This window comes from Topomyia yanbarensis, chromosome 3 (genome assembly GCF_030247195.1).
Source record: "Topomyia yanbarensis strain Yona2022 chromosome 3, ASM3024719v1, whole genome shotgun sequence".
NCBI lineage: Eukaryota > Metazoa > Arthropoda > Insecta > Diptera > Culicidae > Topomyia > Topomyia yanbarensis.
This window is the reverse complement of record NC_080672.1, coordinates 344714853-344734163: the sequence shown is the minus strand read 5'-3', so window position 1 is coordinate 344734163 and position 19311 is coordinate 344714853. Positions and strand designations below refer to the sequence as shown.

Genomic DNA, 19311 nt, shown 5'->3' with positions numbered 1-19311 from the left:
AAAATTCTATTTCATACCGTTTCTAGATCATTCTTTCAAGTTTTAGAATCATTTTATTTTTTTTTCAAATCGGTTGAAAATTTGCAAAGTTATAGCAATTTTTGTGAAAAAGTCAGAACAGCGATTTTTTCAAATTTTTTCTGCTCAAACCAATTTATGTATCATTGATTCAATAAATTCCGTACTTTCACTTACACAGCTGTTTTCGCAGAAAATGATGTATTATACATTTGTTTTGTTTGCATTTCTACCTGCGAAAATTGCGATCAAACGCGTGGGGTACATTTGTACCCCAGTGCAACGTTTTAAGGTGGAAAACGCAAGTGCAACGTTCTAGGGTTAAATAGAAGCTAGGGTGGCTTTAGTTTTAGCAAGGTTTTAAGATTTAACTTTTTAAAAGTTCAAGATAAAGCTTGGCTGTCTTCGATAAAGTCGTAGAACAAAACTTTTTGGAAAAAAATTGTTGAACACACGAAAGCTCTATCTTTTATATTTTCCATTGTACGAGAAATATACATTTAAGTTTTAGGTTGTTCCTTCTAAAAATTGTTTAATTTCTATAACTTTTGCAGTATTTATATGAAACTAAAGTACCGTTCGGACAACTTGAAGATTATTTTAGGGCGCATAATTTGCTTTCATACACCAACTACTAAACTTTTTTCATTTGAAAGTTAAGAGAACTGTTATATAAACAATATAACTTTTTCGAATAGCAATATTTTCGATTAGGGCACTTAACATTAAAAATCATTACTATCATAGAAAATATCATGCTTTGTAGTATTGATTTCCAAAAAATAGCACATGCACGCAGAAAAATTTAGCATATTTTAACCAAAAATATGTGTTATTGAATTCAATCAATTATTGTTTATCACTTTAACCAACAAAATTATTAATTTCACAATATTTTTTTATTAGAAAAACAATGTATTTTTGCTTTCAATAAAAACATTTTTAATTTCAATAATTTTCTTTTATTTTCAATGAAAAAAATTATTAGAAAGCAAAACGATAAACTTTTGTTTATTGAAACAATAAATAAATTTTATTGAATTCAATAAATAAATTTATTGTCTCCCGACCAATAATTTTGTTTATTGAATTTAATCCATATTTTTATTGAACCTACAAATCTTTTTTCTGCGTGTGCGATATATGTTTGCAATCTTGCAATATTTACTCAAAAATAGTTTATTTTTAGTCAAAAATATATAAAAGTATCTAACGAAAACTAGAGGTTCGGTATTATGAGCCAAACTGTTATGCTTAAAAATATCTGAAAATATTTCCAAAGTAATCTTAATGAAAAATTAAAACTGCAAAAGTTATATAAATAAAACCATTTTTAAACAGAAAATTTAACACAGATGACGCTTTTGATAAAATTGAAAAATTTGAAATCAACGGTAGTTTTGCAGTTGTTTCGATCCTAGCTTACAGATCCGGTGATAATGGTTGTCATTGTTGATTGCAAGGCATCCACATTGACTTCTACGTCTGGAATAGCCCAGGAGGGCTACTTGTGACCGTTGATGTATTTTTATCTACATGAATAACTTGTATTTAGTGCTGAAAATTCCTCATTGATTCTTCGCCGACGATCTCAAAATATTTCGTCTCACCCGCTTGAGTATTGTAGATTTCTCCAGCAATAGTTTGTAAGCCACACTGATTGTGGTTTAGCAAGGACCGCGTGTGTATAAATCCGAAGAAGTGCTTGGTAATGTAATTCTTATCAAACACATTTTGGCTTTGCCTGTCAGATCCCAGACATTTTATCACCGCCAGTAACCTGAGGAAAATTTTGCCAGGCACGTTCGAGCGAGATGTTGGGACGGGGATGTTAAAGTCTTCTTTCGACTGTCCTGGGTGTACACTTGCTTGATATAGTCACACTAGAATTACCTGTTGTTTGTTTTTATGCTATTTCTTTGTCAACCCTATCTCAATCGGGGAAATGATGAGAAGGCACGGCGATGCATAAATCTCCGACTATTGAAATATGACTATAATTTTGTGTTCGTCTTTTAATTCTTTTCATATAACCTCCTTCTTCCAATAACTTCAACTCTGCGGAACAAGCCGGTCAATCAGCTTTTCCCTCGATACCCCACCTTCTGCGTTCTGGCAATTGCACTTCAAAAGTTCGTTAGAACACTCTTGAGATGCAGTTGACTGTACGACGTTGGCATTAGACTATGCAAGTACTTTTAATTTCGCATCTAATGAAAACGACCGTCTGTACAAAAGGAGACTTGCACTCACCGGGTGCCATGAATGAACAGTCGTGTACAGAAGGCTTCAACTGACGGGGTTAACTGACACCATACTGTTGCTAGACGATTTCCCATCCCATGCGACGGAACGGAACGCTTCATCTTGTACTCAACGCCGAAATGGCTTTGATGATGAAAATCGTCCCGGGTCTAGGGCGAAATGGTTGAAAGAAAACAATTCTCTATCGCAGTGTCGTCTCTTTTCAAACATTGCAGCAAACCGAAATGCGAGAGTAATCCTCCTAGTCGAGTCGCACGTTGGCCTTTCGGATGCCGCCCTACCTAAAGTGACACCGAAAGGAACTCATCAGCCCCAACAATACTATCACTACAATCAACAATTTCCCTCTGCCTCCTACACGTTGCACCATGTGTTGGCAAACAATTTTGCTGCAATTTATAGTGATTCTGAGGCAGCCATCTTCTTATTAGCTCCGTAGCCCCCCATCCCCATCGTTCGTCTTCCGAACAGCACAAGGAGGTCGCAATTTTCGCCGTCGTTTGATCTAAACAACTTCCACCGTGATTGTCGGCCACCTCCGTCGGTGAAAACTCCGCGAGATCGACTTTTATATGCGCTGTGCAACGAAAAGCAGCAATTTTCTCATCATCTCAACTCATCTCCATCAACCGACTTCTACATCCGCAGCTTTCCCTGCTTTCGTTGCTCGGGAGGGTCGAAGCCCACACTTTCCGACTCGGCGCTATCTAAAATTAAATCTCAGATCTTTGAATTATATCCTGCTGAATGTTGTGGGACAGTTCCGACAGCAGCAACGACCATGATAGCTATAGTAGCATCGCTCATCCTGTGAACAAGTTCGGCTTCTGAGCACCACAAAAGGCAAAACCGGGTACCGAGAATGATGGGACAAACATCAATGGGGTTTTGGAGATTGGGGAGACAAATGACAGAAAACTGGTCTGTTTGAATTAATTGTTATTTGCAGTTGCCCGCGGAATCAGCTCAACTATATGCGTCTAGGTGCATTGACTAGGAACTGAATGGTTGTTATTAGTTGTTCGTGCAAGTTCATTACGGAATTTTTTAGGTTATGAAAATAAACAAACAAATAAACAAATAATCGAATAAACTCACAGTCAAACAATTGAGCAAACTAGTGAATGATAATCGAACAGATGATCATAGTAGCTCCAGAAAGTGGCATGGAGTGCGTGTGCATTTTCCCCTCTCTATTCAGCCAGAACATATCATAACATAGTTATGTAGCGTTTATGTAGGGTTGACATTACACTCAATCTTTTTGAAAAGTTATGAACGATTTTTGTTGAAAAATACACCATTTTTAAAAATTAATAATTTTTTTTACAAAAATAACGCTTCCGCAGTTTTTTTTACCAAAAACTAGAAAAGTTTCGATCTTTCAACTTAAAGTAAAATATTGAAAATCCATTTGCAATGTTGGAAGATATATAGCTTTGAAAAAAACCATTTTTGTTTTGAAAATCGCCTGTAACTATGCAAACAAAAGAGATAGAAACTTTATTGCTTCGGCAAAAATGTGTATTTACAAAAGTTCTAAAAACCTCTAGAACAAAGTATTGACGAGAAATTAACACATAAAAAGATATTAATAGAAAACCAATTTTTAAAGAGCCACCCTACCTTAAATATTGCAAAAATCATAGCACATGAACCATTAGAGATAGCCACATAGTTTCTTCAGAAAAGTTGCTTCAATTTGATTGATTTATAACTTTGTAGAACATTATGTAGCTGAATTTTACATATCTAAGAAGTTGATATTTTGAACACCCTAACCGCAAGGACCACCCTAATTCAACTAATATAAAAAAAATCGGTAAGAAAGTTCTAAGAAAGTTTGCCGAAGATACTATATATCTAAAACTAACGGTTTAGGCGCAGTTTTGTCTTCCTAAATACAGCTTTGGGACCATAGTGGAATGGCTTCGCGTTGTTGCGACAATGCAATGCCCGACGATAATTCTCTGAAATCATTAAAGGACGACATAGCTGATTTAAAAGATGTCGTTAAAGCTCTCTCGGTTAAAGTCGACACAAAATCGCTATCTCCAACCGTAAATACACCTTGGACAAAGATTGCTGCATACAATCCCGTTCCAAACACTCCTAAGCGCAAGCGTGAAGATGATCCGCTCAAAGCAAAAATTACTAATATTCGTGGAGCAAAAGCTGCGTTTGAAACGATAAAAACAGTATCACCACCTGAGGAGCTGTTATGGGTCTACTTGTCTGCATTTGATCCCAGCACGACGGACGATGAAGTTTCTACACTTGTGAAAGATTGTCTGGGAAAGGATATGCAACCAAAAATAGTTCGCCTAGTTCCAAAGGACAAGGATCTCTCATCTCTGAGCTTCATCACCTTCAAAGTTGGCGTTAGCAAATCATGCAGAGATAAGGCTCTGTCCAAAGACTCTTGGCCGGAGAACATTTACTTTCGTGAGTTTGTGACCAATTCAAAAATTCAACGGCCTATCATCAGGATTGCTGCGGAGAAGAATCCATCTGGTGGTGGACAGTAGCGCCAAGCTATCCCAGATAAACTCGTCTGTCTAACTTCATGTTCCTCGGTGAGCGACATCGGACTACCTGACGAATCGGCAACTTCTGTGTCAGGTAAAGCCAAGAAGGGTATATGTCCTTCCGAAGCACTTCAAGATGCTACACACCCTCAACGTAAATTTCACTTACAGTCTGCTGATGAACACAACTCAATCGACTCTACCGCTCCAGCGAGCCTTCAATGTCAAAATGATAATTTCGATCGCATCGCATCTGTCTACTCAGCCGTTGGACACAACAGTTATGACGCAGTCATTCCCTCCGCATCGCAGCTTGTTCCCCTTCCTGACAACAGTACATCCTGCTCTCCCCGCGCTATTTGCGGTGATAGTGATCATCGAGCCCGCAGTCCTGAAACTTGGTATGCAGCACGACACCTCTCACATGACACTGATGGTTTGCGGATTTACTATCAGAACGCGAGAGGGCTTAAGACGAAAATTGATGACGTGTATTTAGCTGCTGTGGACGGTGACTACGATGTTTGCGTCTTCACCGAAACATGGCTCGATGCGCGTATAACATCAGTGCAGCTTTTCGGCGATGCTTACACCGTATACCGTGCGGACCGAAATAGTGGCAACAGTATTCGCGGACGTGGAGGAGGAGTTTTGATTGCTGTTTCCACCGCATTTGCCTCATGTGAGATTGATGTAGATAGTTTAACCAGTGTTGAGGCTGTTTGGGTTAGAATTACAACTCCATCGAGGAACTTTTATATTGGTGCTGTCTATATTCCTCCTGAAAAGCGACTCGACTGCAATATCATGTAACTTCACATGAATGCTGTGAATAACGCTTCTTCACAAGCTGGCGCGGATGGCGTGATGATTGTCCTTGGTGATTTCAATCAGCTAGGGCTCATTTGGGTGCCGTCACGACACGGATACGCTTACCCAGACCCGATTGCTTCGACAACCAACATCGCCAGTCGTTTGCTACTGGACGGATTTGCTTTCAACGGACTAAGTCAAGTAAGCATGATTTCCAACCACCAGTCACGCTTTCTGGATCTCGTCTTTGTTAGTGAAACTATTATACCTGTATGTTCCGTCAATGAAGCATCCAGCGTGATTGTTCCACTTGACAACTTTCATCCCGCGCTTGAAATCTCAATTGGCACTATTCGATCAGTTCAGTATATAGAAACTCTTTCTGTCGACCGTCTCAACTTTAGCAAAACTTATTTTGTAAAGCTGCGCAGTTCTCTGTCGCAAATTGATTGGAGTGTACTGCATGCCCAAGTGAGTGTATATGGTGCAGCAGTTGCCATCTACAAGCGACTACTACTGAACTGTGTTGAGACCTCAGTGCCTATATGTCAGCCTCCTAGCAAACCGCCCTGGTCAAACAGCACTCTTCGAAAGCTAAAACGTACTCGAGCAAAAACCCTACGTGCGTACACGAATCGACGGTGTCCTCTTTCTAAGCGCATGTTCACTTTAGCCAGTAATGAGTATCGTTGTTACAACAAGCTTCTGTACAAACGCTATGTAAACCGCATGCAGAATAATCTACGACGAAACCCGAAGGGCTTTTGGTCATTTGTCAACACGAAGCGAAAAGAAACTGGACTTCCATCAAGGATGCTTTACGACGGCGAAGAAGCTACGACAACTGTGGCGAAATGTACGCTGTTTGCCAGATTCTTCTCGAGTGTTTTTTCAACTGACTCGCCAACCGCAATCGAACTCGAAAATGCCTCTCGCGACGTTCCTGCTTGTGCTGTTGATTTGGATGTGTTTACGGTCTCTGAACAAATGGTTATATCTGCAATACGGAAAACCAAGTCATCTTATGCACCCGGGCTCAGTGCTATACCTTCAACTGTATTGAAAAAATGTTCGGACTTACTTGTAACACCACTTGCATATATTTTTAACCTATCGCTTCAGCAGCAAACGTTTCCTGAGGATTGGAAATGTTCAGTAATGTTCCCGGTATTTAAGAAAGGTGACAAACGCAACATAGCGAACTATCGCGGAATCACTTCGCTAGGAGTCGAATCTAAAGTGTTTGAATCAATTATCAACGAGGAGTTATTTTCTGCTTGTCGACACTACATTAGTACATCCCAGCACGGATTTTTCCCAGGACGTTCAGTCGAGACGAATCTCGTCTGCTTTACGTCATTTTGCACAAAACAAATGTCTAAGAAATTGCAGGTGGATACTATTTACACTGATCTAAAGGCAGCTTTTGATAGAGTTAATCATGAGATACTGATAACAAAGCTTGATAAGCTAGGGTTTTCTACTAGATTCTGCCATTGGCTTCGATCCTACCTTGTGCACCGTGAAATCGTTGTTCAAATTGGCGATATTGTTTCAGAATCCTTTTTCAACATTTCCGGAGTTCCTCGAGGTAGTACGCTAGGTCCACTACTTTTTTCACTGTTCGTGAACGATGTGGTTTTCGTTCTAAGCCGTGGAGGAAAGCTGTTTTTTGCCGACGACTTAAAATTTTTTTCTTGTTATACGGAATGAAGCCGATTGCCGTGAGCTACAGCATCTTATTGACACCTTTTATAGCTGGTGTGTAAGAAACATGATGGTCCTTAGCGTTGCAAAATGTTTTGTCATCAGCTATTATCGAACGATAAATATTCAACTTCAACTATAACATCGCAGGAACTCTACTACAACGCGTTGACCACGTGAAGGATCTAGGAGTCATTCTTGATGATAAGCTAACGTATACTCATCACGTCTCAGCGACCATCGACAGAGCCAATCGTTTGCTGGGATTTATTTTCAAAATATCCAACGAATTTCGGGATCCTCTATGCTTCAAGGCTCTTTATTGCTCATTGGTGCGCCCGCAGTTGGAATTTGCAAACGTCGTTTGGTGCCCGTATCAAGCTACGTGGAGCCTTACGATCGAAGCAGTCCAGCGTAAATTCATACGATATGCGTTACGTGAATTGCCGTGGAACGATCCATTAAACCTGCCACCGTACGAGGACCGTTGTCGTTTTTTAAGACTTAATACTTTAACACGCCGGAGACATGCAGCGCAAGCTACCTTCGTGTCAAAGATTCTGCTGGCTGAATATGATGATCCGGAGCTTCTAGCGCAAATCAACCTCTACGCCCTCGTTCTCTTCGCCCTCGAGCCCTGCTGCATTCTGAAATGCGCAGCACTAACTACGCTACCAATACACTGAAGTCTTTTTTTATGCGGTTTTTTTTTATGCGGATTTTTTTATGCGACTTTTTTTATGCGGATTTTCAAAGTTATGCGGTTTTTTTATGCGGATTTTCAAAGTTATGCGGTTTTTTTATGCGGATTTTCAAAGTTATGCGGTTTTTTATGCGAATTTTCAAAGTTATGCGATTCTTTTTATGCAGCTTCCTTTTAATTTCTAGGGCATCACCTGAAGTGACTTTTATCGAAAGATAGATCCTCGTGAATGCACATGCTTAAACAAAAGACACAAAATGTTTATATTTTTATTTTAGGTTATAAATTACTAGTCTTTGGGTTAAGGATATGAGAAGTATTCTTGATGCAGTGAAAATAAAAACAGAAAATGACTGAATACCTTTTTACCTTTCTCATAATAAAACTTATGCAATCGGTCGGAATTTACACTTTTTAACCGAGGCCCGCAGAGCCGAATCTCTTATACCATTCGACTCAGTTCGGCGAGATCGGAAAAAAGTCTCTGAGCGTGTATCTTTTTTTTACTTGGTGATAAAGCTTTTACGCCGACCCGGCACACGTTCAGTAGTTAGACCATACTACCGATTTCGTCCATCATGTGCCAGAGTGAGGGACTCTGAACAGAGAAGATAACTCTCTATTCCTCTAAACTCCACCAAGAAGTCCGACATTTGCCTGATCCCCCGGATTCCATTTGAAATGACTACTTTGGGTGGAGGCGTGTTAATGCACTTCACTTGATTCCAGGTCTAGCTGGTCGTGCTAGATTTCGCTTGTCTCGTAACCGCCATATCAGTCCTGCACGGCATGATATTCTACATGCCTTCCTCTCTACGTTGACCAGGCGATTCCGGTTGGAGGGTGGCTTCCGGTTCACTGGTGCCCCAACGACCAGGGTCTGTCGCGTTCGGTGCTACTCGGCGTAGCTCCCGACGGTGGAGCTAGCCTACCTCGGCGGAGAGTTCCCCGACGAAAGAATGTCTCCTGCAACCGTTGACGGACACGTTATTCTTCCTTAGATGCAGTCCGGCAGAATGCCGAGGTTAGTCCAGCGATTCCCGGTGGAGGATTGCGTCCGGTTCACTGGCGCCCCGATGATTCAAGCCGGCGATTCGCTACGGACTACTCGGAATAGTCCCCGACGGTGGATCTTTCCTACTCCGACGAAAAGTTCCCCGGCAGTGGAAGATCTTCCGAAACCGATACGAACTGCGATTCGGGGTGGAGTGACTTCCAGTTGTCAGGCGCCCCGACGAGCATCTGCCGGCGCTACTTCCCGATCTATTCGAATTAGTCCCCGGCGGGGGCCTAGTCTACTCCGACGGAGAAATTTCCCGACGTTGAAATTTCTCTCGAAATCGTTATCTCGATGCTGGTCGGTTAGGTGCCGAGGTCAGTCTTGCGATTCCAAGAAGTCACGGTTCCGACAGCATAAGTCATTAAGTGACTTTACGCTTGTCTGGACATGCCGCTGACTCAGGTGATTCGCATTTAATGCCAAAAGATCCTGACTCCTGCGTTGCAGAAGAAAAAGAGCTAAGTAGCCGGAAAACTCTAAGCTTGCTCATATGACCCTACTCCACGCTTTTTTCTAAACTTTCTTACTTCAAATCCTTGCTTTTCCTTGAGTACTATGGCTCTTAATATTGAAAAATATTTCACACCTTATGTGTTTTTTTTATGCGGATTTTCAAAGTTATGCGGTTTTATTTTATGCGGATTTTCAAAGTTACGCGGTTTTTTATGCGGATTTTCAAAGTTATGCGGTTTTTTTTATGAGGATTTTCAAAGTTATGCGGTTTTTTTATGCGGATTTTTTTTATGCGGTACGTAGCCCCCGCATAAAAAAAACTTCAGTGTAGTCCAATTTTAGCAATGAGTCGTCGCTTCAACGAGTTTGCTGAAATTTTTGACTTCGTCATGAACTCTTCGCAGTTACGTCGTCGTGTATTGTCACTATTTTAATTATTCTTAGTTTGCCTTAGTTTAGTATAGTTCATTAAGACAAATTGTCAGTTGGATTTTTTTATACAAATACAAATACCTTTTCCATATACACCCAAAGAGATCATGTTGTGTGACGTCATGCTCGATTGGCTCCGGCATATGACATGTTCAATTGGCTCCGCTCAGTATCTCCACCTGACTATGAATATAGTAACTATAGTCCTAACATCAATATTGAACCAGTTTCTGATTGGTCGTTGAAAAACAGTGCTCCTGAATCTATTCTGACTATTTTTCATACACATCAACATCTCAAACAAATTGAATAAAAGTTCAAAATGACGATATAGTTAAGACAGAGACATAACTAGGGTTGCCGCCTCTGGAGAGACTTTGACCCGGAGATTTTCACAGACCACCGAAGGGGTGGGGGTGGATTTTGGGTGGAACTAGACAGAAATTTGGATCAAAGCGATTGCTCGGCATTTTTGAGCAGTTTAATTGCTTTTTTCATCATAGACCTTTCTCGTCAAAAAATTTTATATGCAGAACAGCTTCTGTTTTCATCGCTGGATCGATTCTGAATACTGTCACGTTAATTTGGTGTCGCTAACTATTGAAAAAATCAAAAATTCCTCGAACTGCCCATTTTACTATGTATTCCCCTGTCCTATTTTACCTTGATTCTCCATACTTTTACACCATTTGGATGAACTTCGAGTGGGGATTATGAAATAAAGTTACGGCGGGTAGCCTGTAACAAAGTTCCAGTAGCCTACCGCTCGCCGGCATCTATTTTAATCAGGCTATTCGCCGTTTCGTGTACTGGGTATGAACTCCAAGAGTTCATTCCAATTTGCCAAAAACATTGTTTTGACGTTGATGAACCCCAAAACAGTGTTGCAGAATATACCGATTTATCGATATTTGAACCGATTTTTAATTTCAATGCCAATAAAGCTACTAAAAATACCGATTTCTTTTCTCTTACCAAAAAATAACGATTTTACATATAAGATCAATTAATATGGGCCTTTTTAGAAAATGTCTTCACCTTTCCACATCAAATCATCCGGAAATTGATTCAGCAATCTGCCAGGTTACTATAAAAACTTCAAATGAAGTTCAACAACCGATTCTGAAATTGATTGAGCTCAGTAGGTTTCATTACATAACATTAGAATGATCTATAAATTAAAAACCAATAATTTGCAGTTGCAGGTAACTTTTGGTTAGCATACATCTTCACACCGATAAATACCTTATTTTTATTTAGAACTATACCGATATTAGATTTGTCCCAGTACCAGTAGAAAGTGGAAGTACTCCGGAGCAAACAAAGAGAAAATCGTTCCTATCGATATAGATCTTTCATTAGGGCTTAAATCGCAAATGTAAACAAACTGCGTTTTCGCTATTATGACAGTATGCGACAAAAATACTACAAGATTGAGGTGAAAATTAGTTAAAATGGTTTTTAGTTCGATTTATAATTAAAGAAAACAAAACGGCGAAACATGCATTTTCTTCGAGATTTCGACTTAGGCCCTTCTTCTCATATGGAATATAGAGGCTAAACTTACATTTTTTGACAGAACCGGGCGTACGGTTATTATTCACAAAATTATTCTTTAAACGGCGGTTCTATTATATAAATGATAAGCAATATCTACTAGGATCATGTCTACTCGATAGTTGTTGCACATAAACATTCGAATATTTCGATATTTTCATGAAATTCGAAGAAAAGATGCACGCGCCCTATCATTTACATTGGGTTTCTATGCGCCCATTTGCTGAGCCCTATTAAAAAGTATACTGTCAAGCTCGCCCATTTACCCAGCCCTACCCAGCAAGACAGAGTCAGTTTAGCCCTTTTACCGCGCCCTTATGAAAATTATGTACACCGTTTAGCCCTTCCGCAAATGGTGGTTGCTGAAGGGCGAAATCACGACTGGGATGCAAATTGGGCGTAAGCATTTTTTTAGTTTCTACCCACTAAAAGCACATAGGAATTAAATTCTTTGTTATATTGTCATAAGGTTTAACCATAGATGCTTCCGGAAAAACATGGTCATAAAGTAATTTATACCTACAATAAAAACTACATTTAGAAAAGCATCGCCGTATATTGAAACTGATTTTTCTCCATTTGAGTACATTGCGACTTTGGCCCTATTGAAAGATCTGTGTCGCTATGTTCTCTTCTCTTTTTTCTTCTTCCGTTAGCAAACTGCACGCAGAAAAAAGATTTGTAGGTTCAATAAAATTATGCATTAAATTCAATTAATTAAATTATTGGTCGGGAGACAATAAAATTATTTATTGAATTCAATAAAATTTATTTATTGTTTCAATAAAACAAAATTATCGTTCCGTTTTTCAATAATTATTTTATTGAAATTAAAAGAAAATTATTGATACTAAAATGTATTTATTGAAAGCAAAAATTTGTTGTTGTTCTAATAAAAAAATATTTTCAAACCAATAAGTTTGTTTGTTAAAGTGATAAACAATAAATGATTGGATTCAATAACACATATTTTTGGTTTAAATATGCTAATTTTTTCTGCGTGTGGAGTATTTTTTGCTTCTGTTAGCTCCGGAGCAACTTCTGTGTACTAGAACAAACCTATTATACAAAACCATCTGACAACGCTGCTCTAAAGTGAAAAGTGCTCTTCAAACATCGATGACATCTTTTTTTTCCTGTTTTCTCTACCTACCCAAACATCAGCTGTCTTCCGTTTCCCGAGAGTTCGCCGACCAGTTTTGCTTTCAAACTGAAAAAAACTACAGTTTAACTTCACCAGGCACAATCATCAGAATGAGATGCAGGAAAATATTAACCCAGAATGGTTTTACCGTCCAGTGTGAGAAACATTTTACAAATGATAAAAAAGGTATTTGTGCGATCTGCGAATTCGGTTTTTGTGGAATAATTCGACCAAGGGCTATGATGTATACTATAGCATCGGTGGAGAGTAAGTCCAATCATACAGCTTCATCCCACCCCGGGAGCAGATGAGCGCTAGCGAATGTTCTCAGCCACCTGGAGGAGGAGGTTCAGCGCGGAAGAAATGTTACCAGACTTCGCCGATCTGGTGTCTGAACTTTTTTTTTGATAATCTCAGAGATTGGGTGTGCAGATGGACGGGTGGAGTTCTGGGAGGGAACGACTGGTAACTTTAAGGTAAATTGTTTGGAGTCATTTGTTTTTTATTACAACTATTGACGGACGTTTCATTGCATGGTATATATGAAGCCGAAAACACCCACAACAATGGGGTAACTAACACATAGCTCGCCGGTGACAAAGTGATAGTCGCACGGTTGAGTGGAGGAATCGATTTTCTGAAACTGGAAACGTACACGCAAGGTTGTCAGATCGATTGGGGATTTACGTCTGCATAAGGGCGAAGTAAGTTCTATGTTTCAAGCAATTTTTTAAGCTCACCTAGGGCGCAGAACGGACAGATTTTACTTGTTCTTTTAAAACACTGTTCATTCTAAGTCATTTTATTTTCAGTCTGTAATGAGTATGTAATCAAGTGCCTTAATTCTTATTCTTTTTTAGCCCACGCACGTACCGGTTCGGCAGGAAGCATTAGTTAATTTCAGCAATCCGTCCACAGCGTTGCCAGCTCAACATCACGCATCCGAGAAGGAGCTTCGATGTGTCCTGGAGTTTCACCAGCAGCGTCACCGGTGACATGTTTGGAAGTGGCGAGCGGTACAGTCATGACTGGCAGCCAGGGCCACACTTTTAAAGTATTCCGGCTAGATAGCCACCTATTGCAGTTCACCCTAAACGGCTATTGCGGTCCTATCACATGTATTTTCATAGACCAGTGGCAGGCCGAGATGGGCGCATCTGGTTACCAGGATGGTGTGCTATGTGTGTGGGACTTGATACGGGGTATGTCAGCCAAATTTACGGTATGGCCTAAATCTACATAATTAAATTAATTGGTTATTTTTAGGTGCCTGTATGTGCAAAATTGAAGCGACAAAATTGACGACTCAATCGTCGCACTTGCCTGTTCCCCGAGTTACGCAATATCGCTTGGACTGGACGAACGAATACGGATCTGGGATAGATTTCAGGGTCGTATGGGACGACAATACTGGAGATGTAGCTCGGGAAGTCAGGCTTGACTGTTCCAATTCACAGCTAAATCCGAAGATTATGCTACCTGCCAGTGGTTCGGTAATTTGTGACTACGGAAATCGAATGAGAATCGTTCGTTTCCCACTTGTGGCGGCGGAAAAGTTGTTCGGTCCGGGGAATCGTAATCGGCCAGCTGTACAGCTGCAGCCTCCGAACGAAGCCATTGCTAGCACGAGTCTTTGATTTGGAAGGATAGTTGCTGAGGACCATTCTCACAATAGTATAAAAGTTCTAAGTTCTAACCTCAAAAACAGACAACAATAAAATGTATTTCTTTCAGAGTTGATAATATCCATTACATGATCAAATGCGCTGATGGGTATGAATATGCATGTGTACGGTTTGGTAACCAGTACAATTTACACCTTTCTATGCAGTGCACGGCCACCAATGATTCTTCCATAAATTTAGACATTGTGCCGAACAAGAGTAAATTCGCGTATATAAAATATATAGGAGGCCCTATTTTCACAGTCACGTCACTTAGTGACTAGAAGGAAATTTTCTTCTAGTCACTAGGTGACGTGACTGTGAGAATAGGGGCTTGGAGCATATCGCTGTCTGTGCACGGAACTGAACATGTTTAAATTTTTGGCTCACGCGCATTTAAACGATCGCTTAGCCTATGTGTCCGCATGTGACCGGTGGGGTAGCGTTGAGGGATTTTGTCGCCGCTCACGGTACATTTCTATTTCTTCTCACTAATGTGTAAGTACATTTGCTGCACCCGCTTCTAGTGAATACATTTGAGCAGATATCACAAATAGATCCGAAAAAGTTATTTCTTCGGGAGAAACGCTTCTCACATATCTCGAATTCCCGAAGTCCTGGTGAAATTATGGTTGATATAACAAATTCTGCCTGTTTCCCAGCATTCTGCTTGATATATTCCTGTCTATGATAGGCTACTAGTATATTCCGTCTGAAAATATCTAAATCGTTAGCAAAGAAACACTTGACATTAGTGACGATAGTCACCCGTATGAACGTTTGCAGATAGGCTAAAATGTTGTAGATAAAAGCTTTGTCGCATACGGTGCATTTGCATGGAGCAATTTAAAAAAAAAAGTTCTTGAAAAATGCTTTATCCTCTACATCACATCCCTATCTTTGAATTGAACAGTCTGATTCCGTCAGCAGCGCCACGTTGATGAATTAGTGGATTTTTTATAATTCCATGGATGAAATATACAGACTAGCAAAATTAGATTATAAGCTATACGGTTACGTTACAATGTCTTAGTTAATATCTTCCGCTACCCGACATTGTGAGGATTTGGTGTGATTATTTGTTGAAAGGAAGATTCCTTCACCGGATTAATAGTCAAACCAACAGATTTCTGTGGGATTATTATGAAATTAATAAAAAATTACATAAAATTTAAAACTTTTTCTTGGTTTCATCTTGTTTCATTAATTTGCGCCGTTGAAGCAGTTTGGTAAAACGTTCCTTATCAAACTCGTGCTTATCGCATAGCGCGAATTTCAAAATGTCGAATCTTTAACACTATAGCCAGAGCATGTAGTTCAGCATGTTAAGTTTGTCGCCGTGTGACGTAAGCTAAACCTCGAGTCTTAAGTTATTTTTCAAAGATTTACAATCTGGTACCAAATTCGATTATGATACCGGTGGGAATACCGTGTTGGAATCGTAATTCGATACTAGGGCGCAACTACCAAACCGTGGAATCTCAATCAGAATGCGATCCAACACTTTCCGGAACGGATCCGTTGGATAATTTTTGCTGGATCTCAGGGTGTGCTTCCTCGAGGTAATCGGCTCAACTGATTCGTAAAGTGTTACATTACCCTTACTGGGCACCTGCAATGATGGCACCTAACCCATTAGGTTTACGTCGAAATATGTATAACTCGAATTTTCCACTCGCGTAAATATAGATGGTGCGATGGAATGTTTTCTTGGGGGGCATTACCGCATCGAGTTAGTTTTACAGATTTAAATAATTTTTTCAAGACCTTATAACAGTAATGGGACAATGCAAGATTGACAGTTTAGCGAGCTTGTTTACATGGTCTTAGAATATAAAAGCAATTCGAACCAAGCTTCGTTCTGGGTGAAATCAAAAATTTTCTAAGTCCATGTAAACAAACTCTCTGAACTGTCAGAAATGTGAGGTTATACATTTTCATGCAATGTTCTATAGCAAACTGTCAAAGATACACTCTCGAGTTCATTTGTGACGTCACCGTAAAGTAATGAACTTAGTATCGTGATTCACCACTTCATTTGCAGTGTTGCCGATAAAGCAAACTGAAATATGCAAAACAGTGCTGCCGAAACAAGTATTTCGAGTCTCACCATTCTTGATTTGGTGAAAATATTACTCAACATTCTTGCAATTTTCAATTTTCAAAAAATCATTAAAAAATCAGGGAATGTCACAAAAATCTCATTTTACCGTGAATGGTCTTAAAAATGTGATATCTTTGGATCAAAAATAAGAAAAACAGGGGTTAGGTCGAACAAGAAAGGTCTATTACAGGTGGACGTTATGGGAAAAAAGCGAAATATCGAGAAATAAAAAAACAGCATTGTAAACAATCGTCGTTTTCAGTTTTATATCAAAATATCTGACAACACTTCTAAGCAGCCCTTTAGCACAATGAGTTTCCAAGCCGAACGTCTGCTGATGTCACTTTCGCCCAATCACGAGCTGGTTCAGGATTGGTTCAAAAACAGGGGACAGAGCTGGCGGATCCTATTAGGCAATCCATTAGACGTTTGTTTGACAATTCAGCGGTGGGTTCTGTCAACAAGTCTACTCTTGCGAACAGAAAAACTCGTCCGACAAACAACTTTGTTAGTCCGATTCGTTTGATGTTGGATCGAATCAACGATATTGTCGGACGTCGCACCCCTCGGAGTAACGTCAGAATAAGTAAACAAGAAATTATCAGCTGATCAGAAACGTCTCATGGATTGCCTAATCCTATAGGTTTTAACAGAGACCGCTATCTTAGGCATCCTTCGCGATGCAGGGAAATCAAGCAACAATAGAAGGTGTAAACAGTTGACATCGCCGTTTAGAAGTTCAACAACGAAGGTTTCTCGTTGAGCCTTATGCCCTCGTTCAAGATGTTTGAGGCCAATCAGCCAACATCTTTCGGGTTACACATCATCAGGGTAGATTCCTAAGGTTAAGCCGAATGAACCTGTTTTGAACCCGCTCATTTATTACATTTCATGTCACGTTATTTGGCGTCCAGATAACCGACAACTTTTCCCATATTTGACGCAATAGTAAGTAATACAGCCAGTTTTGATTATGTAGATCCGAAAAATCCTAGGCTTTATGGGAAGAAGCCAAGCTGTCGATTAGCCTTAACTGTAGTCGAAGCATAGTGAGAGTGGGAACAAAATTTTGGATCTAGTAGACATCACGGTCCGTCGTTTGGTTCACCGCGCTCAGAACAGCATCATTGATATATTATAGCGATTAAGGTTCATTATGGTATACTTTCAGATGTCGACGACTAGCCTATTTCGTTGCCACGTGCTGAGAAATGCTTGCCACTGAATTCAGTCTTCCATTTAATGCACTATCAAATAGATCTTCAGGTCATCGGCTTACATCTAAAGAGTAGTAAAGCAGTTACATCGTTGAGATATATAACAAATAGCAGCGGGCCTAGCTTGCTTCCTTGCGGAACTCCCTCGTACTGAACTTTACACGGAGTATCCTAATAACACTAGGCTATTTAAGACTCCAAGTCGCAGTAGTTTATTGAGTACAACTTTATGATCAATTCTATCAGAAGGAACATTCAAGTCTGTGTTGATATGTACTTTCATAGCGGGCAGAGATGTAATAGATACAAGTTCGAGGTTACAGACCTGCCGTAAATATTCGGCACGATTTGTGTATTTGCTATCTTTATCGGCCGTAGTTAGTCTCGCAAGAAAATGAGTTCATTTTTGCGCTGATGAGAACTAGTGTATGTCTGAAAAGTACTCTCTTTAGCTGTCGGCTGGCTATACAAATTAAAAGAGTACAAAAATGAAGGTTGCCTTTATTCAAAGGGTTTTCCCTATTCTGAAAATAGCTTAATTAATGGTGAAGAACGACATACTAAATTGCTATTCCAATCTCAACAAATTTGACCTTCCAATTGATGCGAGAACAAGACTCGCTCTCTCTCTCTAAACAAATATATTTCTTCAGCCCTTCTGTGCATGGTTGAACTCGTCCCTTCGACCCGGTTCAACTGTCTTCGCCATCCTCCAGTGACACACAAACTGCGCAAACAACGAAGAGTGATACAACTAATACAAGTAATCACAAAATGTCTAATTTGTTTAACAAAACAAATTGCACCCGAGGGATGCAGTTTGGAATAATCGTTTAGACGGAGAATGTGACAGACCACTCACAGGGAAAGATCCATGTTCCAAGCTTCACGTGTATGTGTATGTGTGTGTGTTTCAACCCCAGCCAGCCCGACCCGAGTTAAGTTGTCCGCCTGCCTTCAGCGGCATTCGAAGGATATTTTTCGTGAGCATTCGAGCAGGATTTTTCCATCCCGAGCTGTTGTTGGTCGTAGCTCTGCAGGGATTGCTTTCTTCCAGCCCGGTTCATATGGAAGGTTGTTCTGCATATAAGTGGTCGTACATTCAACCCACTTTTCACTTGTGATGCACCGACACGGTGTTTAAGTCGACTGATATGGAGAGAAAAAACCTAGACTGAAACTGCTAGCAAATTCGCAGGTCACGTAGTTAGCATTGTATCAACAAATTCGTTTTAGTTCAAAATAATCTCACAACATAATCGTCGTGGTGACAAAAAGTCAAGAATCCATTAGAAAAGAGAAAGTATCCAACCTCAATCCCCTCTAAAGAGACCATAACCACCGCCCACCCACTCCCGCTCTGGAATCACATAAGTCACGCCGGCATGCCCGATGGACGACGATGCCCCGGCTGGCTGCCAGAGTAAGTGCGGTGTGCTTTCCCAACAGGAACAAACTTATGGAGTTGGCCCGGAAGATGGGAAAGAAAGTTATGTTTTTGTTGCCTTTGTTCCAGTAGAAGCAGCACACTGGCAGGATGTGTCATTCTTATCGTATCATTAGGAAGGATTTATTCGCCGGGGTCATCGTATGCAGGGCGGCTCAGGGAATTTGTTGCAGGCAGCCTATGCAAGCTTGACAAATAA

General features: G+C 40.1%; 1 protein-coding gene across 2 annotated transcripts; it reads left to right on the top strand.

The window, feature by feature from the left end:
• The first annotated feature begins 13237 nt into the window (after window positions 1–13237).
• Window positions 13238–15167, top strand: LOC131690766 (sterol regulatory element-binding protein cleavage-activating protein-like). Of its 2 annotated transcripts, XR_009305628.1 has the most exons (4): window positions 13238–13384; window positions 13541–13882; window positions 13947–14354; window positions 14415–15167. XR_009305628.1 is itself a non-coding variant. In XM_058976758.1 (3 exons), exons 2-3 carry the CDS (start codon window positions 13639–13641, stop codon window positions 14315–14317), a joined length of 615 nt encoding a protein of 204 aa, XP_058832741.1. In that variant the 5' UTR covers window positions 13238–13384; window positions 13541–13638; the 3' UTR covers window positions 14318–14415. The 2 variants fall into 2 exon arrangements, 1 of the variants encoding a protein (XP_058832741.1); XM_058976758.1 differs by having other exon boundaries at window positions 13947–14415.
• The last annotated feature ends 4144 nt before the right edge of the window (window positions 15168–19311 follow it).

What these genes read in the sequence shown, in the direction of transcription:
- LOC131690766 (XM_058976758.1), top strand. Translation starts at nt 13,639, where the DNA reads ATGTGTCCTGGAGTTTCACCAGCAGCGTCACCGGTGACATGTTTGGAA. An exon ending in TGTGTGGGACTTGATACGGG is followed by an intron (nt 13,883 to 13,946) that starts GTATGTCAGCCA and finishes GGTTATTTTTAG; the next exon opens with GTGCCTGTATGTGCAAAATT.